The following is a 22,741-nucleotide window of genomic DNA, read 5'->3' as shown; positions in this document are numbered from 1 at the left end:
GAGAGAGAGTGAGTGTAGGGGCAGAGAGAGAGGGAGAGAGAGAGAGAGAGAGAGAGAGAGAGAGAGAGAATTCCAAGCAGTCTCCACACCATCAGCATGACCCCCGATGTGGGGCTCAATCCCATTAACCGTGAGATCCTGACCTGAGCCAAGATCATGAGTCGGATGCTTAACCGACTGAGCCACCAGATGCCCCTACCTTCAATTTTTATTCCTTCAAATTTGGAAGAAAATTCAGAAATTCTTTAGGTAACTGCCAGAGGTCCAGCCTCCATAACCCAGAGGTATAGTGGAAAACCTGCTGGAGTCCGGTTGCTGGGTTGACATTCTTGCTCTGTTACTTAACGGCTGTGTGACATGGGGCAAATTGCTTAGTTACCTTTTGTCTAAAATGGTGATAGTATCACCTAATTTGCGGGGTTGGATTTCAGTGAGACACTGCATGTGACACGCTTAAAATGCAGTGCTTGGTACAAATATATTGTTTGGAAGATGATAGAAAATACTACTACTCGTCTTGTTGCAATTGTTAAAACAGAAAAAGGGTTCTAAGTAAACAGAGTATTAGGGGCGGTGCTCAGAGGAGTCTGGGTCTGCTTCCCCAAAGAGGTGGCCCCTGATGGAGGGATTGGAGGTTGTCATGACTTATCACGCACAAAAGGAGAAAAAAGGAAAGAAGAAAGTGAGAGATTGTCTTAGCGGTTCAGTATTGATTGGTTTTAGCAACTTTGAAGTTCCTTTTGAGTACGCAGGTCCTCTTTATCATCCACCGATGAAAGAAGGCTCTAATCCCCCTCCACTGCCTTTTCTGGCCCAGGACTTCCTGCAGAGCCTGGTGATCAATAGCCACCAGGGGATTTAGAGCCACTTCTCAACACAAATTGTCAGAATCGTGCAGTGGCACTGAGGTTGCTGTTGTCTTGTGGTGGGACCATGCCCCTATCCCCAGCTGGACTGTAAGCACTTTATCATACACCAGTAGGCTTCCATGGAAATTTGTTTGATTGAATTAACGGGGAATTAAAACCCTTTTGCCTGGAGTACCTTTAAGTAGACACTTCTTCCTTTAATGGAAACTCCCCCCCCTTTTTTTTAAGTTTATTTATTTATTTTGAGAGAGAGAGGAAGAGAGAGAGCAAGAGAGACAGAGACAGACAGAGATCGAGCCGGGCAGGGGCAGAGGGAGAGGGGGAGGGAGAGAGAGAATCATAAATAGGCTCTGTACTGTCAGCACACGGAGCCCAACTCGGGGCTCGAACTCATGAACTTTGAGATCATGACCTAGCCCAAATCAAGAGTTGGGCGCTTCACCTACTGAGCCACCCAGGTGCCCCAAAACTCATTTCTCAACCTTCTTTGTTTTCCATTTCCTGGCTCCAGTTCACCTTCCTGTAAATCTCAAACTGTTCTTTCACACGTGTTCTTTTCCTGAAAAATCATAGTCCCTGCTTAGAGGGGCTCATTCTCTGATGAGCCAGATCCACACCAACTCATTAAAATAGATTTTGCTAAAGTCCGTGATAGAAGATAGAGAAGACAGTTGTTTGATCCCCTTATATGATCTTGAGGAAATCTCTTTTAGGAGACTTAGTTTTTTATCTGTAATTTGGGGACGATAGCATTTGTGCCACAGAATTATTGTGTAGATCAAATGAGACAAGGAACTGTTGTGTGTTACCTGACATGCTTATGTCTGGAAATTGCTCAGGATAAATAAGGTGACTGGTAGAATCTTGTTTTGTTTTGTTTTGTTTTGTTTTGTTTTTCTTACAGCTTGATTCTTTATTTTGATAGGGGCTGGTCTGTGTTGTTCAGCCATGACTGTTCTGGTGTCACTGAGTATTTTTTCAACTGAGGTGTAATTTACATACTGTAGTTTTTACTGTGAGTGTACTAGTCAGTGGTTTTAGCGTATTCACAAGATTGTGTTACTGTTGCTACATTTTAATTCTGGAACACTTTCATTAGCCCCAAAAGAAACCACATACTCATTAGCAGTCCCCCCTTCCCCTCTTCCGTGGGCCTCAGGTAGACACTTTCTGTTTCCTTGGATTCAGACTGGGAGATTCTTGAAGAGTATCTCTCTCTCCCATCTTGAATACTTACAAATCATGAATCTTTACATATTTAGGTCCTTTAAACATTTTAAATTTTTTTAGAAAGAGAGAGGGTGTACACATGCACAAATAGGGAGGGGCAGAGGGAGAGACAGAGAGAATCCCAACAGACTCCACACCCAGTGTGGAGCCTGATGTGGGGCTTGATCTCACAATCCTGAAATCATGACCTGAGTCGAACTCAAGAGTCGGATCCTTAACTTATCCAGGCACCCCTAGGTCCTTTAAACATTTTTAAAAATTTGTGCTGATTTGAAGACGATGAAGAAGATAAAACAGAAGCAGCAGGACAGGAAAGCAAGGACTTGGGTTCCAGACCTAACTGTGCCCTTTGCTTTCTGGGTGACTTCGGGATGTCACTCCCTTGTCTGAGCTGCAGTTGCCACAGTTAGATGACTTGTATTCAATTTGAGAACTGCTCCCTCTCCAACTTCTCATTTAGGCTTAAACTCAGTGATTTTGAGTCTATGCATGTTTATATTGATTGGCTTTAAATGTGTGCTTGTTCTTTAAGTTTCTTGCTGCTTTCTTATCTTCCATGCTGGCATTGCTTTCCTTTTTTAGTTTCCAATTCAGCGTGCTATGTGTCAAAATACGTAAATATATTATATGTGTGTGTGCGCGTGTGTATAAAACAGTGGCATTTTTGGAGGCAGCTGCCTTGGGAGGACTGATGAGATCATTCATGTAAATTAGCTGAGGATTTGGCACTTAGTGTTAGATAACAGCTCTTTGCGAAGTGAACGATGGGATCACCCGTTGGTGATGGTAGACCAGTTGACACTTGCCCATGTGAAACTTGTTAAATTGGTTGTCCCACGTGATCCCAGTCGGAAGCTTCCTTGATCTTGGGATGGGGCTTCTGAGAGAGTCTTCCTTTCCCCCTTTGCCTTCACTGGTGTGCGGAACATGTCAGTGCGAAATTATAGATTTGGAAAAACAAATGCCATGAGAGGAGCAATTTACCTTATCCTGCTCTCTTCAAGTGACACAGGAAATGAAAAACGTCCAAACTAAGACGAATTTAGTGGATACCAAAACCACCAGGCTATTGATTCTTAAAGCCAGACAGCACGGTTATGAATTGGGTGATAAAAATGGAAAGCATTTAGCTTGACTCTGAAGACAGGGACAGCTTTGTGTTATCACAGCGATTAGGTTCTCCTGACAGCCTCACAACTAATGAACTAGCTCTTATTAACTAGCCTGCTTACTTTCTGTGCTTCATCTGTCTGGTGTGTTGTGTGAGTGAGCTACGTCGGAATAATTTGATTTCTTTGATAGAAGCCTGGATGCCTGAGACTTAATCTCTAACCTTAAAGGTAGCAGGACCATTGGCTGCAAAGTTCTTACGTAGAGCGAAGGCAGTAAGAGATTGTTAGAAGCCATGAATAGTTCTGCACCATTGCAGAGGTGAGGTTTGTATCTCCTGATGGACTTTGGAACTGACAATCAGGTGCCTTTTGGGTGTTAGAGATCAGTTATGGAACCTGCATTTATTATCATTGGATGCTGAGGCCCAGAGGAGGTGAGTGTCCAGTTGAGTCACAGTGTAAGTTCCTGGTTGAGCAGGACTAGATTTCCTGAAGCTTGGTCTCATGCTCTTTCTTTCACATCATTTAGAATGTTGAGACCTGTGGTAGGTCCAGGCCAGCCTGTCCTTCTCCAGTGTCCTCGAGTCAGTCCTGCTGTTCTTTGACAGGTTATCCCTGACCCCATAGGACTGAAGTGCCTCTTCATGACTCTCTGCCTTCATGGTGGTTTCTTTTCTTGACTTCTGCGTGATGATGAAGGTAACTGTTAGCGACTGAATTGCATCTCTGCAAAATTCATTATCTTAGTGGTGTCTTAATCCACAGTACCTCAGAATATGTCCTTATTTGGAAATAGGGTCATTGCAGATCTAGTTAGGTAGAATGAGGTCATACTGGATTGGGTTGGGCCCTAATCAAGTATGACTGTTGTCCTTATAAAAAGGGAAATTTAGACAGAGATAGACACACGGGGAGAATGCCCAGTGAATCCTGGGGTTGTGCTGCTATAAGCCCAGGGACCACCAGTAGCTCAGAGACTAGTCTGGGTCAGGTCCTCCCTTGGCAACTTCAGGAGTGCTCATGCTGCCATCTTGGATTTCCATGGAGCCTTCAGAATTATGAGATGATACATTTCTGCCAAGTTACCCATTTTATGGAACTTCGTTCCAGCAGTTCTAGGAAACTAATACAGCCACCCACCAAGCATTTCATACCATAAAAGTATAATTAGTTATGAGAATAAATAATCGACTGTAGTACCTTCCTTTTTACCCTCCTCCCAAGTTCTTTTGTTTTTTAATTATCAAACTGCCATTAGGTGTGTGGTGAATTAATTGGATATTCATTCATTCATTCATTCATTTATTCATTCATATTCATTGTTTAGCTGCTCTGTGCCAGATAAAATGCTGGGCACTTTCCCACTGTGTCTCATCCTGGTTCTACCTCATACTACACGTGTAACATGTGTGGCATTTGACCCGCACTGAGGCATGGTTTTCTCTTCTCCACAGTGGACCAATGATACACAAATGTTAGGAGTCTTGAGGGTTGAATGAGATGAAAATGTCAAGTGCCCAGCATGGACCCAGCTGCATAGTAGTTGCTAAATAGCTGCTACTGCTTGAGCTCCCCAAGTGTGAGGTTCTAGAAATTTAAAATCATTAATAATAATAGACCTCCCTGTGTGCATGGAGCAAAGGGATTTAGATAACCTTAAGAAAAGCCACTCTTCTCAAGGAAATACTATACGCAAGCATTTATAGTGGCACAGTTCAGAATTCCTAAAAGGTGGAAACATCCTGAATATCCATCACCCGATGAATGGATCAGCAATGAGGTCTATCCCTGCAGTGGAATATTATCCAGCCACAAAAAAGAACGACCCACTGATACATGCTACAACACAGGGTTGAAGCACAGGAACATTATGCAAGGTGAAAGAAGCCAGGTACAGAAGGCTGGAATATTGTATGCTTCCACCTATATGGAATATCTAGAATTGATGAGTCCATAGAGACAGAAAGCAAGTTGGTGGTTGTTAGGGGCCAGGGGAGGGGAAATGGGGAGTAGCCATCTAACGGTATGAGATTATCTTTTGGAGTGATGAGAAATTTTTGGAATTAGATTGAGACGGTGGTTGCACACAACACTACGAATACAGTAAATGCCGCTGGATTCTGTGTTGTTAAAATGGTTATTTTTATGGTAAGTGAATTCTAACCCAGTAAAAAGAAAAGCTCGTTATTCTTTAGTCACAAGGATGTTTATGTGGCCCAAATCAGGGGAACGTGGAACAGGGTCAAAATGTCACACTTGGAAGCCATCACACAGTATGGTTCAAATATCTTGAAATTGGGAGGCATAGAGTCTTTGTGATCTGAGGCAAGTAATGTTTCTGTCTAAAAGAGGAATTATTTTTTCACTTTCCCTGCTGTGGCTTTGGTGTCACTGTGACTTTTTATTGCAGTGTAGGACCAGGACTCCCCAAACTGTTCCCTGGCAAAGGAGAACAGTACTGCTCCAGCACTCTGAGACCAACCATGACTGATCCTGGGCGTCTAGAGGCCCCATCCTTCAGCATAGTGCTGCCTCACTGTCTTAGTCCACTAGGCCTTCTGGAACACAGTACCACAGACCGAATGGCTGGATTACAAACAATAGAAATGCAATTGTCACAGTAACTGTGATCAGGCTGCTGACATGGTCAGGTTCTGGGGATGATACCCTTCCAGTTGACTTCTTACATCCTCACATGATGGAAAGAGTGCCTCTAATAAAGACACTAATCCCATGCATGGGCTCCACCCTTGTGATGTAATTACTTTCCAGAGGCCCTACCTCCTCGTACCATCATATTGGGGATTAGAATTTCATCATATGAATCTTGGGGGAACACAGACCTTCAGTCCATTGTACCCATATATGTACCAAATTGGCATCATGTTAACAGAAATGTCCCCCAAACAAGGACATGGCTATTGGGATGGCCCCCAGCTGGGCCTGCCACCAGAAGCCTGTAAGTTGGCCTCTGGGATGTGTGTTCTTCTTTGCCCAACCCAGAATTCATATTGCTCGTAGAGTTGTTGGTCTTCTTGACCACAGATGGTGTAAGTCCTGCCTAGGAGTCTTCAGCAGCTCCTGAGGGTCTGTAGAATGAAGTCCAAGTTCTCCTTCATTTAGTGTTCAATGCCACCCAGGCTCGTTCCCCTCCACCCATCAGCCTCCTTACCTGACTCTGGAAGGAATGGTTAGCTGCCATCCCCTGGTCCCAGGCATGCCCTTGAACTTTCCTGAGGGACTCCTTCTGCCAGGGATGACTTTTCTTCCCTTGGCAGCCATTTGAATTGTGCCATCCTCCTTGGCTCAGCCCAGATGTTTTCCCCTGCGAGCACTTTCTCTGGTCCTGTCTTGTGTTCCTGTTCATGGTGTCTGCGTCTGTCTGGTCCCTACACTCTTACAAGTCTGCTCAAGGGCAGGAACGCTGTTGTACCCTTCTCTTATGCTCGGCTCCAAGCCCTGTGCCTGGAATAGAGTGTGTGCCCCGTAAACACGTGCAGAGTGGAATGAGGAGGAAAGTGGCAGAGTCAAGAGAAGGTAAAGAAATAGCTACCTTCTTATCATTTGCCACAAGAGATATTTACATAAAATCTCCATAGGCCTTGAAACCCAGAGGAAAAATAGACTCTGCGAGTTAGACACATCACCCTCCAGCAGTTGGGAAGACTGGAGTGCATTTTTCGTCTCCGCCCTTGTTAAGTGCTTATGAGTGTTTGCTTAAGCAGAATGGAAATGGGAGGCAGTGCCTGCTTAAATCATCCCTTTCCAGAGTGAAAATCAAAAGAACGAAGACCAAAACACTCCAATGGGTAGCCTCATGGATATGATTAAGCGCTGATTTAACATTCAGAAGAAAAACATAAAAATCAGCCTTCCCGGAGCTATAGTCTGACCCCAGGAAAAGCGTGTATCCTCAGGAAAGATCAATTTGCATTAAAGATCTGTTTGGCAATGCATTGTTGAAAGAGGTTAATATTGTAAGTGGAAGTTTTTGATTGCGTCTCGACTCTTTTCTTTCCTTTTGCCTCTCTACCTGTGTCACCCCAGAGAGAGCTCTGTGTGAGAAGTGATAGTCACACTGCCTGCCAGTCAACATCTCAATGGAACTTGAGTTTCTGCTCTTAAAAAGCAGAATCTGGGTTGTATGATGCGATAGAAAGGGTGGAAATTAAGGAAAGTCCCTGGAATGCACATGAACACACTCTACCTCCCCGGGCCGAGGGAGGTGGTGACTTTGGAGGAAGATGACCACAGTGGATGTGTGGTACTTCCTGGGCCACTAGATGCTAGTAACTCCCCATTCTCTCCAGTCTTGACTGTCAAAAATGTTTCCAGACATTGCCAGATGTTCCCAGGGTTGGGGGCAACATTACCCCCAGTTGAGAACCAATGTCTTACAGGCTCACCACGCAGATAAGCAGGAGGTAGACCAGTAGGAAGAAGTCAAAGCAGGCAGAAAGGCAGGGAAATGTGACAGACACAGCGTCCTTCATCTGGTGCTCGTTCTGCATTGGGAAGTGTGACGTGGGTGGGCTGGAGGTCGTGGAGGCCTTTAATACCATGCTGAGGAAAACACATTGGATTTGAAGTCAGAAGCCTTGGGGTTAATCCCAGGCTGCCCCCCTGTCCCCTCACTATGTGATGAGAATCACTAACCTTTTGAGTCTTGGTGCCCTTATCTGGAAAAGTAGAGTTGCACAGCTTGGTTGTAAAGACTGAGTGAGCTAAGACCGTGTGGAAGCATCAGTATGGTGCTTGGCACTCATTGCCCGATAAATGTTGTCTTCCTTCTTTTAAAAAAAAATTTTTTTTAATGTTTATTTATTTTTGAGACAGAGAGAGACAGAGCATGAACAGGGGAGGGGCAGAGAGAGAGGGAGACATAGAATCTGAAACAGGCTCCAGGCTCTGAGCTGTCAGCCCAGAGCCTGATGCGGGGCTCGAACTCACGGACCATGAGATCATGACCTGAGCCGAAGTCGGACGCTTAACCGACTGAGCCACCCAGGTGCCCCTGTTGTTTTCCTTCTTGAAGAAAACGTCTTCACGCTCCCACATCTGGTGACCTCCAGTCCCTCTAGCTCCACTGCCACCCACTCGGGCTGCCATCCATCCAGCCTGTGTTATTGCAGAGCCTCGTGGGTTCTCTGCTCCAGCTCCGTCTCAGGCCTGCAGCCACGCTTGCCTCCTGAAACAGGATGACAAGAAGGCTCAGTAGACACTTTCCTGTACTGTCCAGCACTGTGGCTCTGGGGCACTTGAAATGTGGCTAGTTCAATTGAGCGGTGCTGTTCCTGTTAGGTGAGCTCTGGAGTTTGAAGACTTAGGATGAGAGAAAAAGAGTATAAAATATCTCAATAATATTTTATGTTGGTGACGTGTTACAATGCCAATGTTTTAGACATGCTAGCTTAAGTTAAATGTATTCTTAAAATTAACTTCCCTTATTTCTTTCTACCTTTTTAAAGGTGGCTCTGGGAAACAAGATGAGTTTTGTAAGAGGAGCTGTTGTCTTGTCCAAGGAAGCATATTGGTTTGGTTCAAAAGAGAATCATTTCCTGGCACTGAGTTTTGAGATATAATCTGCTTCACGGAGCAGTCCGTTTAATTTTAAAGAACAGAAATGGCCCCTTTAAAAGAGTAGCCATTTATTGAATAATGTGTTCAGCGCAGTCTTTTTTTCCCCTGCAGATGTTAGGATGCTTTTTTCCTTTTGAATACTACTCCCTTTACAGTACAGTATTATACACCGCCTTGAGGCAGGACGAGGGCACACCCATATTTGTTACCTCCCTCCCTACCTTAGTTACGACTGAATATTTGTGTCCCCTAAGATCTGCCTGTTGAATCCTAACCACCAGTGCAATGGTCTTAGGGGGCTGGGTCTTTGGGAGATGATTAGAATATGAGGGCAGAGCCCGTGTGAGTGGGACTAGTGCCTTTATAAAAGGGACCTGGAAAGCCCACCGTGTGTAGACACAAGAACAAGATGACTGTCTACAAACTAGGAAGGAGGCTCTCCCCAGACGCTGAATCTGCCAGAGCCTAGGTTTTGGACTTCCTACCCTCCAGAATGGTGAGAAATAAATGTTTGTTGTTTAAGCCGTCCAGTCTATGGTATTTACCCAAGCAGCCCAAACGGATGAAGACGCCCCTCTGCCAACTTTGTAGGTGCGACAGCAAGTACTTAGAATTTGATTGGTCAAGCAGCTGAAATCCAACTGATTCATTTTAATGTTACTAATACTACTCTAGCCTCTCACATTGCTGTAATCATATTTTGGATATTCTTTTGGTCTCCCTCAATGCTTCCAACAGCTATTAGTGCACAGTACTGCCACTGGCTTTCACGAAAAAGGATGGGGGCCCCTGGGATGTTGAATGACCTGTCAAGATACTGAACAGCCAATATGCAGAGCTGATGCTTGAGCCCAAGTCCTGACTCCCCATCCTCTGTAAATGCTGTGAGGCCCACATAGAATGCAGACCATGCCTCGGAGCTTGCTGTTGAACATAGTGGAGACAAGATGGCAAAACTCTCAGGCTGCAGGCAGCATGTCCTAACTCCAAAGGTGTGTGACATGGGTGGTTGAAGACCAGATCAGAGACCCTGGTGAGGCCCTCCACCCTTGATCTGGGACATCATCATGGTTTTGAGAGCGAAGGGATATGTTTCCTTGCAGCAAGAGAATTTGACTTCACAGCGGGATCAAGACGAACAAAGCTGGCGACAGTGGGCCCTTAGAGTCCTTTGAAACACAGCGAACTCCCAAGTTTTCAATGTTTGTTCCCAAGCATATTGCATGTGGCCTTTACTCCTGTAGTTCATGTGATTAATTTTTAAACAGTGCCTCCGAGGCCAAATGCCATTCTCCAAATGAAAAAAGGAATTGGGAGTGCCAGTTTGACAAGCCCAAGGATCATCTACAGGAGGGAGATGCCTTGGGCCCTGATGTGCAGAGAAGAGAGGGAGGGAGGAAGCATCTGTAGGGTGGGCCTCCAGGAGCGCGATGCCTTAGATTCAGGGGGAGAGGTCAAACCCCCTTTGTGTGTTCCTCCTCATGGAGCAGAGAAAGGAAAGAGAGTTGCCAAAGTGAACTTTGCAGGTGACCTCAAATGTACCAAATGGTCTCTGCAGGGTTCACTGCAACTGTAGGGACCTACTTGAGGTGCTGTGTGGCTTCTGTTTCTCCTATTATAGATGTTGTGGAGTCCGGCAGCAAGATGGCAAGCTTTTGTTTAGAGAAGGCTGCCAGGTGCCTGCGTGATGGCCAAGGCTGTCTGGCATGTTCATTCACTCGCTCATTCATCCATTTAAGGGCTGCCTCCTGTGTGCCTAGGTGCCATCCTGGTTTTTGCTCAAGTGGAGACTGAAATGTAGTGAGTGAGGCAGCCATTACATAAGTAATCCATCAGATGATTGTATCATTCCAAAGTTTGATGTGTGCAGAGGAGGAGGAGGTAACCAGAGAGCAGGACGGAGGACGTGAGGGAGGGTCACTGAGGCCTGGGACCCTCTGAGAAGACTTCTGTGAGTTGACAGCACTCAAGAATCTCAAGGACTTAGCCAAGCGAAGAGCAGAGCGAGAAGCATTCCAGACAGAGGGAAGACACTTGCAAAGGCCCTGAGGTGTGTTCCAGAAGTGAGAGGGCTGGTGTGGCTGGAGGCAAGCAGAATGGAAGGGATGCTGGCCAGAGAGGAGGACGTAGAGACAGTTAGAGGTCAAGCCATGAGATCCTTACAGACATGACAACGAGTTAGGGGGTTATTTTAAGAGCTGCGGGGAGACGTTGAATAATTTCCGGTGTGATCTGAGTTAGGAGGCTATCATACTGGGCACACGCGTGAGATGATGGCGGCTTGGGTTTATATAGTGGCAGTAAAACTGGAAAGAAGTGGGTGGATCAAAGGACAGAATAAATGTTTCAGAGGTAAAAATGGCAGGGTTTGAGGATGGCCAGATTTGACAAGATATGAGGAGTGAGTAAGGAATTGAGGTACTTGGTAACTGGTACCCAGGTATCTGGCTTGAGCATTGATGTAGACGATGGTTCTCTTTAAGGCAGCGGAAAGCTCTGGGGAAGAGGGGGTGGAGAAGGGGGAGATTGGGATTGAGGCACCCGTGGTAGGGAAAATCATTGTACATGTGAGTCTGGAGGTCAGAGGAGAGGCCAGAGCTGGAGGTACAAAAGTGGGAGACATCAGCCCGGAGGCCGTCTCCCACGTCATTGGAATGGGAGATCTCACCTGGGGAGAGAAAACAAGATGGGTCCCACACTGCCTCCTGGAACATTCCTGGAATTTGCCGTCTGGAGAAGAGAAGGCTACAGGAGAAAAGGAATGTATGAAATGAACATCTCAGAAAATAGCACCGTGAGTTTACCAGAGAAAGGTAATAGCACCTCTTAGTAGTTGACTGACCATTTGAAATCAGACGTGATTAAATGGAACAAATCTGCCTGCCTGATAGTGCGGTTTCCTACCCCAACATTTGGCTTCCCAAGTAGAGCCGTGGTACACAAGTGCGGTTGTGCTCATCTGAATGACTGGATTTCTCCAGGCCAGTATAATTGGAAAGAAGGAGGGCTAAGGGAGGGAGGTTATAATAATGAGCCATGACATCTAAGCTGAATGAGAGAGAATAGAAAGAAAATCTAGACCTGGATGGACAGTAATGAAGAAAGCCGGTGGACTGGGGTTCATGATGACAGTGAAGAATTTGGGCAGTGGCAGCCTGGGAAGGCTAGCAGGGGGCTGGATGGGGGGGGGGTTGATGTTGACATTTGAGATTTTTGGGGACTGTGCTGGTTTTGGTGACACCAAGAGCTAGAACATAAAATTTGGTCCACATGAAGTGGCAGATGTTGTGAACCGACCATTCCCATCATGGAACTGAGGTGGAGAGGCAGAAGGACATGTGTTGGACGCTGAGGTCTTCAGACAATGAGAAGAGTCACCGGGAGCTTCCAGATGACCGTGACAAGGACAGAGAGAACGATGCTGAGCCAAAGACGAATGGGGGCTTTAGGAGAGGGGGAACCAGTAAGAGTTGGCAGACAGCCAGAAGCCTGGAGGACAGAGGCCCACCTTCTAGCCATTTCGTACTTGCTTGAGAAGAGTAGGGGAAAGGGTTCTCCTTTGGGGAAGGCAGAGATTGGGGGACAGCTGTCCTTTCACACAAGAGCAGAGCTGGAATGAAGCCAGGCGAAGCTGAGGATAAAGAGGAGTTTGCTGATCACATAGTGGAAGTTCCACAGGATTCTACAGTTGGGCTTGGGAGGAAGGTGTGGGCTGGCCCTTGTGTCCCAGGAGTAGTTTGTATGGTCGTGAATATCCAGGAGTCTGCCGGCTGTGACTGAAATACTCAGTCATCGATCCATTCAATGTTTATTGATCTCCTCCTATATGCGAGATACTGTGCTAGCAACAAAGAAAACAGCTGTGGCCAAAACAGACGAAGTATCTGCCCTTGAGGCGTCAGTTGTGTGTCCTGTAGCATAGAACTGATTTTCTGGGGTTTTTTGTTTTGTTTTGTTTTGTTTTCGTTTTTCAGGAAGCACTGGAATTTGAGTCCCAGGGTTTCCAACTAAATCAGTGTCCTTAGCCTCTCTTGGTCTCTGAAAGATGGATACAATGCAGCCTCTGTGGGTGGTGTTGGTGCTTTTCAGTCATTCAAATATGGAAGAGGTGTTTTTGACGGGAAGTCAGGATGGGTCATCAGAGCAACCTCTAGTCCATAAGATGCTTCTGTTCGATTAGAAAAAAGCACTTTTCCTTCTGGAAACTCTGTTTCCATCTATCAGAGAACTGTTGTAATAAATCTGCCATCAACAGAGTCCAGGATGTGATGGTTCTCCCTAGTATACTGGCCAGTCCCTGCAGGGGTAAGGTGAAGGAGGGGGTCAGGTAGGAGTGGAGGGAGGCCAGCTTTATTTATCAATAACCAGTTGTTTACTCAGTGCTTTGGTAGTAGAGTGCACCCGCATCACCTGGGCTCTTGTTAAAATGCAGATTTTGATCCATGGAGCTGGGGTGGGGCCTGGCAGTCTGCCTTTCTCGCAAGATATGAGCCCCCACTGCTGCTGCTGCTGCTGCTGATTTAGGGGCCACACTTTGGATGGAGATGGCTAAGTGTAAACCAATGTTTTAGCTCCTGGTCTCTGGCAGAGGCTTAAAACAAACACTAGAGGGCCAGGATCCTTTGCCCTTTCCGGGTTTTAGTCTGATGAAGAGAGATTAGAGACAGGAGATGATTAGAAGACAATGACAGTGGATGATGGGCATTGAGGAGGGCACTTGTTGGGACTAGCACTGGTGTTGTATGTAAGCAATGAATCATGGGAATCTGCTGGAGAAGCCAAGAGCATACTGTATACACTGTATGTTAGCTAACTTGACAATAAATTATATTTTAAAAATAGTTAAAAAAAAAGACAATGACAGTGATCTGGATGGTGCTCCTGATGGCCTTTGGAGTTTGGAACAAAGGGAGGGAACATCTCCAGGTCTGGACTTGCCAGAGATGTTTCACTGAAGCAGCCAGGACTTGAAATTTCTCCTGAGGTCCAGCAGAGGAGGGAAGACACGGCAGGACAGTCGGGCTGTGTGTGAGAGGCTTGGGCAAAGGTGTGAGGTGTGGATATAACACTAGCAATAGTACAAATAATGACACAACAAAGCCAACATCGGTGGAGGGTCTGTCTGCTGTAGGACCTGTATTATAAGCTCAGTGAGGGCCAGCCCTGTGCCCTCTTAGGAACTGGGACAGCCTCTTGCAAGAAAGGTTCACTTGAGATTGGGATGACTGTTATGCCCAGAATTCGTGATCCCCAAAGACCACCAGGGAGCCGAGTCGGAGGCAAAAGCAAAGAGCCTTTATTCGAGCTAGCTCCAGCTCAATCCCCTACCAGCACCAACGCAGCCCTGAGATGCCGCCGGAGAGATCAAAAGCACAAAGGTTTTATAGGGATTTAGGGACAGTTTGGGGGGGGGGGGGGGAGATGGTCTCGGCCTTAGCTGATTGGCTGGGGAAGGGTCAGAGTCCTGTTGCGCAGGTTGCTGGGTGTGGTTTGAATGGGAAGTTTGAACGGGTGAGCAGGAAGTTACTCAAGGAGAGGAGGCGTGGTCTGAGGTTTGAGCTGGAATTTCTTTCTGTGGTTTTTCCGGAAAGGGGGCCATGTCGGGGACATAGTCACTCAAGATGGAGGACACAGAACAAAATAGAGTCGGCCGGTCTAGGTCTGCTCTTTCAATGACAATATGGGACTGACAGGATTCACCGTATCTTATAGTTACAATTGGTAATTGTAACAAATAACATATAACCTGTAACAACATAGAATATAACATGTAACAAATCTGTTACACGCCTATAGGATCAGTTGGGGCTCCTAATAATTCTGAAGGGTTTCAGTCATTGGGTTCCTTAGACTTTTGTTTGTTTGTTTGTTTCCTTTGGAAGTTACTTAGATTTTTATTCACTCTTCATGTGCAGAATTTCTAGACAATTCACATGTCTTGAACACCCATGAAAATTCATTTCTATTGATGCTAATTAAAAGAGAATCTCCAAGAGTGCCTGGGTGGCTCAGTCGATTAAGCATCCGACTTCAGCTCAGGTCATGATTTCATGGTCTGTGAGTTGGAGCCCCGTGTCAGGCTCTGTGCTGACCACTCAGAGCCTGGAGCCTGCTTTGGATTCTGTGTCTCCCTCTCTCTCTGACCCTGCCCCACTCACTCTGTCTCTCTGTCTCTCAAAAAATAAATAAACGTTAAAAAAAAATTTTTTTTTTAAAGAGAACCTCCAGGGATGCCTGGCTGGCTGTCAGTGGAGCATGGGGCTCTTGATCTCGGGGTTGTGAGTTCAAGCCCCAAGTTGGGCCTGGACCCTACTTAAAAAAAGGAGAAGGAGGAGAAGGAGAAGGAGGGGAAGGGGAAGGGGAAGGGGAAGGGGAAGGGGAAGGGGAAGGGGAAGGGGAAGGGGAAGGGGAAGGGGAAGGGGATGACAACTGTCTGGTGTTGATCAGCTCAGCTCAGCATTTGGAAGGTGGGCTTCTGATTGGAGTCTTTCAAATGGTAGCCAGCCACCCCCAGAAGATGTATTCCTAATTAGGATCCTGCAGATCGTAACTTACTGAACCTGTCATGGAAAGTAAAAGTAACACATGTATTTTTCACTGTCTGCCCTGAGGTATTTTGAATCATATGCAATATAACAAGAAGACGTGGTGATTCAAATTTTAAAATATTTTTCAGTTATAAAAGCAACACATATTCTTTGTCAAAGTTTTTTGGGAGAAATCTGTATTCAGATATATTGAAATGATCCGTATCCTATACCCAGAGATAACCTTTTAACTTTTATACCGTTCATATGTATAGTTATATCGGTATTTATACGTGTTTTGTTGGACTGAAAGATACTTGTAATCACATTTATGTTCAGCTGTGAGTACTGCTTTTGTGGCTTTAATAGAGCACGATAATTTTTCTGGCTCATACAGTGTTCTGCATAAATGTGACTTTCATTGGTTAAAACAGATGGGAGGAGACAGATCGAGTAGTAGAAGTTTAGGAGCAGGAATTGACCAGCTTGGCCAAGGAATTGGATGATGGGTTTTGAGGTATTTTATTGTATTTTATTTTATTTTATTTTATTTATTTTTTAAATATGAAATTTATTGTCAAATTGGTTTCCATACAACACCCAGGGCTCATCCCAACAGATGGGGGCATGGGCATTTTAGAGGTGACTCTTTGCCCTGCCTATTCACCCTGGAGTCTGTCTCCCTCAGACCAGGCAAGAACCGGTTCCAGACTGGTTTCCCCAGTTAATCCATCAACATTTGCACACGTATGGGAGGTGATTTCCAGACCTTCCTTCTTTCTTGTGTTCCTTGACTATATTGACTTCCTGGAGTAACTCCTGATATAAACTGAGATTTTTCTTTGAATTGTGTTTTTAGTGCACAGAGGTATCATTTAAAAGTCAAATCCATGAAGGAATATTTTTTTACCTGCTGGGTTTAATTTCAGATGCCAGTGTTATCATAAAATGCAAACCACCCTGGACTGTGTTTCAAAACTTAGGACAAATTGTGCCAGTTGAAATTAACTTGTGCAGATGGAGCGAAGAAAGGAGGAAAGGAAGTGTTCTAAAGAGGTTTTTAAAAACGTTTTTAAATATTAATGCCACTTGCGTTCAGCTCCGGATATCTTCGTACTACTTACCCCTGAAGTCCAAATTCATCTATTGCTTTCCAGTTTTTGCTCTGTTGTACTTTTTTTGTTTGTTTTGTTTTGTTTTGTTTTGTTTTGAGAGGGAACAAACGGTGGTGATGTATTTAACCCGGGGAGGAAAGTAATCCTAAGATTCAACATGAAAGATTTAGGTTAGATCAGAAGGGAAACGACCCCTGGCAAAGGTTGTTGGAATCAGTTACTTGGGGAGAGCAGAGCCCAAGGTCTCTCGGCCGTAGGGGCATGTAACCTTTGGCCCGTTCATCAACCTTTCTAGGCCTTAGTTTTCTCATCCACTAAATGGGGATGAAAAATAGTTTCTACCTCATAGGTTATCTTGGAGAATTAAAAGAGCCTGAGACATAATACATGCTGCTTATTGCTAGTTGTCTTTACTATTATTATTATAAGTGAATTTCAGGAGCGCCTGGGTGCCTCGGTGGGTTAAGCATCCGACTTCAGATCAGATCATGATCTCCTAGTTTGTGAGTTCAAGCCCGGTGTAGGGCTCTGTGCTGACAGCTCAGAGCTGGAGCCTGCTTTGGATTCTGTGTCTCCCTCTCACTCTGCCCCTCCCCAACGTGTGTGTGTGTGTGTGTGTGTGTGTGTGTGTGTATTCTCTCTCTCTCTTTCAAAAATAAACATTAAAAAAAAGTGAACTGCAAAAGAAACAACAAAAACAACAACAACAAAAAACCAAAAAAAACAAACAAAACCAACAACCCAAAAACCAAACAAACAACCAAACACCAAAAGAGGCAGTTTTAATGTGGTGTCTTCCTGAAGGAGAATCCAGTGGGTCCTTCTGATTGAAATCACCCATTTGCACTTGACAATGTCAGCCGGTACTTATTTATTTGTTGGGCTCTTTTCTCCCAAGCCCTGTGGGAATGGGGAGTGAGAAAAACATGATACTTCTGCCCTTCTGCTCTCAGGAAGAGGTGGGGCTCACCTTGCCTCATGCTCCATCAGTCCTTTCTGGGCCCTTCTTGAAGGGATCTCTCATTTAAGACTCTCTGGCAGAGAGGGCATCACTTCAGTGTAGATGGACAACATGGAACTTACCCGGAGACGGGGAGTTCGGCAGTGCTGCAGCTAGTTGAGTGTGGAACTGGATTTGAAGCCACATCAGTGTCACTGCATAGCCTTCTGTCCCCAGTATGTTCTTCCTGAGAGATCCCCCAGCATCTGGGAGATCCTTATTCTTAGTGACTCACAGTTGGTGTGGAGGGTTTGTTGCCCATGCTTCAGAATGAAAAACTTTCTATGGTAGTGGAGGGGGCTGGGGGAACCTGTTCTCAAATCAACAGGAGTTTTGCTTTTTTGGTTTTACCTTCTAGGCCACACCCTCCAGCCTTGTGGTCTTTCATGTGTTTCGAGGGAGGGCCATTTAGAAAATGGCGTCAGAGTGGTTGCAGAAGAAAGCCTGGCACTGACAGTTGAGATTGGCTCCATTAGGTGTTTATTGCCGGCAACTTGCCGAACGCAAATTCCTGAAGCTCCGAAAGGCTTTTTTTTGGTTAGACTCTGATTCCATTTGTACGTTCAGCGGACAGTTACCAGCCAGCCGGCAGGTGACAGGCAGCATGCTAAGTCTTAGGCCAATGTAAGACGAGTGGACAGGGTGTCTGTCTCCCGAAAACGCCAAGGCTGGTGGGGAGGGGAGACAGTTCAACCAGACCTAGTCACATGGGGCTTAGGGGTTCTGGCAGAGGGAAGGACATTTGTGGGACTACCCAAGGGGACACCAAAGCCAGCTCTTTCATGGACATTGTTCTTTGGGGATGGGAAGCCTTGTATAGGTACCTGCAATAGTAGCTTCTGCCCTGTTTGGGAGGCTCCTAACATGTGGATCCCGCATCCCACCTGCAGCCATTGTGACATCCACATTAGGATATAGGTGAAGAGATTGCATGGTCTGCCGGGTTTTGAATTCCTTTGTAAGGCATATGACCTGTGGTCAGATACCCAGGTGAAGGATCATGGACCCCTGCTCCATGAGAATTGACCCTCCTCCCTCTTTGAACATGTCTCAGCCAGTCTTCTGCGTGACCTTAGGACTGGCTCTCTGCAGATGAGTTGTAGGTTATCTGTGTTCCTCTCCATTTTCTGCACATTTTAATTGTTTCCATGCTTTTCTGGATATCTTCTTCTGTATTAAAGGCGGGAGCTATTAAGATAGTCCCTGGTGAGTGTTTGTGGGTTATCAACTGTGATCCAGTTGTAGTCCCCTGCAGATGATGATGTGGCCAGTGCAGTCTCGTCTCCTCTGAGTGTGCCATCAGTCAGCCTCCATTGCTTTCCTCAGCTCTTCCTATCTGGAACTCGGGAACGGTTCTGCCATCTTGGCCACACCTGCATCAGTCAGCAACTTCATTTGTCTTTCCACAGAGCTCTGTGCACATCTCAGTCTGTCACATTCTTGCTGCAAACTAACCTACACTATAGAATACATGCCTGTGTGTGTGTGTGTGTGTGTGTGTGCGCACGAGAGAGAGAGAGAGAGAGAGAGAGAGAGAGAGAGGCAGAGGCAGAAGGGAGAGATCTCATAGGGTTTTTTGTTTTTGTTTTTTCTTATAGAAAGAGAGAGAACATAAGCTGGGGAGGGGCAGTGGGAGAAAGAGAATCTTAAGCAAGCTCCATGCTCAATGCTAAGCCCGACGTGGGGTTCGATCCCACAACCCTGGGATCATGACCTGAGCCGAAATCAAGAGTCAGATGCTCAACCGACTGAGCCACCCAGGTGTCCCTTGAGATCTCATACTTTTTATCATCCTTTATTCATTTACTTTTTAATTTTTTTTAACGTTTTTATTTATTTTTGAGACAGAGAGAGACAGAGCATGAACGGGGGAGGGCCAGAGAGAGAGGGAGACACAGAATCGGAAACAGGCTCCAGGCTCTGAGCCATCAGCCCAGAGCCCGACGCGGGGCTCGAACTCACGGACCGCGAGATCGTGACCTGAGCGGAAGTCGGACGCTCAACCGACTGAGCCACCCAGGCGCCCCTCATTTACTTTTTAAAGAGCTGTCTCTGTTCTGATAGACTGCAAGACTGTAGCACTTGTCTCAGAATAGAAGGTTAGCAGGAGATTGTGGACGAGTCCGATACCTTCACGACCTACAGGGTATTTCTCCTCTGCAATCTGCATCCATTTACAGTGCTAAGAACTCAGCCCTTCCTCTCTGCTCTTCCTTTCAGAAAGTATTATGAGGGAGGCCGAGGACCCCGTGCTCCGGGCAGAGAATCGGCGCTGGGATTAGGGGTTGTCACTTCTGAGAGGATGCTGGGAATCTGCAGAGGGAGACGGAAATTCCTGGCTGCCTCGCTGACTGTTCTCTGCATCCCAGCCATCACCTGGCTTTACCTCTTTGCCGGGAGCTTTGAAGGTAAGAAGGAGGCTTCCTCACAGGGAGAGGGGTGGAGAGGGAAGAAAAAGGACACTGGCCGTCCCAGAGTCCTCGGAAGCCCCCTCCGGGTCACCGTGTGGAGCAGGAGAACGTTGGTGCTCAGGCAGAGACTTGCGTGGGGCTTACACAGGTGTTGGAGGGAGTCCGTCGTGAGGAGGAACACAGAGAAACAGAAACGAAGTAAGGTGCACCTGGGTGCAGTGGATGGTGGAGGTTACACAAATGTCAGCTACCAGCTCTGCAGGTCGATCGCTGTGTCAATAGCGGGCGAAAGGTTTGGGCCCTGGAGAGATTTCTCAACCGCATGGAGCCAGCTGTTTCATTCATTCTTCCATTCATTCATTCATTCATTCATTCATTCATTCATTCACACATTTCACATTTTGTTGTGACTCTTGCTGCTGCTGCTGCTGCTGTTGTTGAACATCTGCACTGAACCAGGTGCTGGGAATGCAGTGATCACAGATCTGGACATTCACAATGCGGTGGTGGGGGGGATGACAAGTGAGCACAGGACTGCCGTGCATGGAGCCCAGGGTGCCGCGGGAGGCAGCAGTTGGGGTGTCAGGCCTGGCTGGGTGTGAACGATGATGGTCACACTGGCCGGATGGAGGCGTGCAAGCAGAGGAGCGGCCCTCCCCAAGCCAATCAAAACAAATGCCGATGCTCGTCGCTTCTCAGCAGTCAGTGGAGAAGACAAGCCTGGCCATTCTCCCAGCCAGCAATTTCAAATGCGGCGCAGTGTTTCGCGTATCAAAGGTGGTTTTCTAAGCTTCAGGGAGGGAAGGGATGGGAGCATCATCGAGGAGGACACTTTCTTTTTATTTACGCCCATAAGTGAGTTCAAAAAAATCTCCGATGAAAATCTGTCTCAAGGAAGTCACTACTGTGTTTTTAAACATTTCCTTTATGCATATTTTTTTTTGACAGCTCAAGGCTACCTTTTAATTAGGAGTTGTGGACTTTGTGAGATTTGCCCTGAGTTAGCTCGACTGAGTGTGATCGAGGTGTCTGTGTGCCTGTAGAGCAGGAAAGGGCCTGTATGTCCTGCCCTATACATCCCTGGAGTCGAGGAGTTTCCATATGAACAGCTACATGGAGTAAATTATGCCATGGCAGTGGATGATTAAGTTTTGGCAAAGAGATCAGAGGGAGAAAGGTGAGTTGATGTGGATCCTAGAAGAGACAGAAGGAAACATTGGCCCAGGGATGATGGAAAAGCCCTTGTAAAAGAAGGCTGAGAGCACCCAGTGCTGGTCCAGGGTTAGCACGTGAAAACCTTGACCCTGCCAATATAACGGGACTAGTGATGATACTAATGGTGTAACAATATTAACGATAACGAGCATGCTAGGGTTTCAGACATTTCTGTGGGCCAGTTATCGTTGCAGGGGCTTTGCCTGCACTGTGTCGCTCTCCCCAGTAATCCCATGTAGTAGGTATACAAGAGGAGGGCGAGGCAGAAATCCTTTAGTGATCTGTCCAAGACCCCAAAGCCCGTCAGGATGGGCCTGTGTTATTGGACTCGAGATCTGAGCTTCGTAACTACAATACCATGTTGTAGATGGGGGCTCCAGTGAGGTATCACACTTTGGCTTAGGGGTTGGTCAAGGTGTCACATGACCTTTCTGGGTGCCTCAGAGGCAAGTTGCAGAATTTTCATTTGCACTCGTTGATAAAAACCCAACCCCAAATGATTTTGGCAAGAAGGGAATTTGGGGGCTAACAAAACCAGTAAGTTCAAATGTAGGATGGGCTTCAGGCAGGGGTGGATCCAGGGGCTTAAATGATATTTTTGTAGTGCACTCTCCCTTCTTGCCTTTGCTCTCCATTTCTCCACCTTGGTTTCTTTCAGGGCAGTTTTATCTCCACAGAGGAAGCTTTAGTTTACAACTTACACTCACCAGTGCCTGTGGAAAGAGGAGTTTGTCCTCCCCCTGCTTCCACAGTATTGCCTGATTGGATTGCCTCTGGTCACTTGTGGTCCAGAGACCAATCACCGTGGCTGGGGGAGGTGCCTATTTTTGGTCTTAGGGTAAAGAGGAGTTCCCTGAAATAAGTGGAGTCAGAATGAGGGACTCAAAATGGCCCCCAAAGGTAAATGGTGCATTTTCCCAAAGAGGAGACTAGGAGTGGATCTGAGATATGGAGAATGTATAATTGGCTGTGCATAGTGGCAGATTGATGTTAGCTAGAAGTCTCCTTTCCAGCCTCCTGCTGTCTGGGCCAGCCTTGGCTGATGGAGTGACCACTATCTCTGACTTTGAATGATTGTATTAGACTATCAGACAGACGACGGGAAACAGAGAGGATTGAGGAAATAATACTCTGAGGTGACCTGTACAGACTGGAAAGAGGTGCCCTATTTACCAACATGTTGCTAATAATAAATTCTCCCCTTGGGACCAAATCACAAACTGCATTAAATAGGGGCTAGATGATGTGAGTATGTTAACAGAAGTATCCCAGCTAGAATGACAGCGGGGATAGATGCCTTTTCTGGGGTATCAGTTAATCCACAGCTGGACCACAGCATTTATTTCTAGATGCCACACTTGGAGGACAATGTAGACAAGTCAGCACATTCAGGAGAGTCTAGGCGAATGCCAGTGCCAATCCAAACCTTGTGACATACAGAATAGTGGAAAGAATTGGGGCTATTTACCTTGGAAAAGCAGAGGTTCCACTCCAGGTGTACATGATCGGCTTCCACAAACAGTCAAGGAGCTGTCGCCCCAAAGAGAGATGGCCCCAGAATCTATGGAGGGACATGGCAGGGAGCCAGCTGTCAAACTCATCCTAGTAAAGGATCATCCTGTCCAGGGCTGGAATGAGCTGCCCCAGGAGGTAGTGAAACACCCAACATGAGAGGTGTGTAA

At 46.3% G+C, this 22,741-nt stretch overlaps 1 protein-coding gene across 4 annotated transcripts in view; it reads left to right on the top strand.

Annotated features, from left to right (window-relative positions):
- Positions 1–22,741, top strand: part of LARGE1 (LARGE xylosyl- and glucuronyltransferase 1) — a 538,054-nt gene that overhangs the window by 123,091 nt on the left and 392,222 nt on the right. For all 4 annotated transcript variants that reach the window (XM_053226710.1, XM_027070898.2, XM_053226711.1 and 1 more), the window contains one exon: positions 19,654–19,841. In XM_053226710.1, coding sequence (XP_053082685.1) covers positions 19,736–19,841 — 106 coding nt within the window. In that variant the 5' untranslated portion in view covers positions 19,654–19,735. Of the gene's footprint in view, positions 1–19,653; positions 19,842–22,741 lie in introns of those variants that run through there.

Source organism: Acinonyx jubatus, chromosome B4, assembly GCF_027475565.1.
Source record: "Acinonyx jubatus isolate Ajub_Pintada_27869175 chromosome B4, VMU_Ajub_asm_v1.0, whole genome shotgun sequence".
NCBI lineage: Eukaryota > Metazoa > Chordata > Mammalia > Carnivora > Felidae > Acinonyx > Acinonyx jubatus.
Note: the sequence above shows the minus strand (reverse complement) of the source record. Positions and strands in the feature narration are given on the sequence as shown.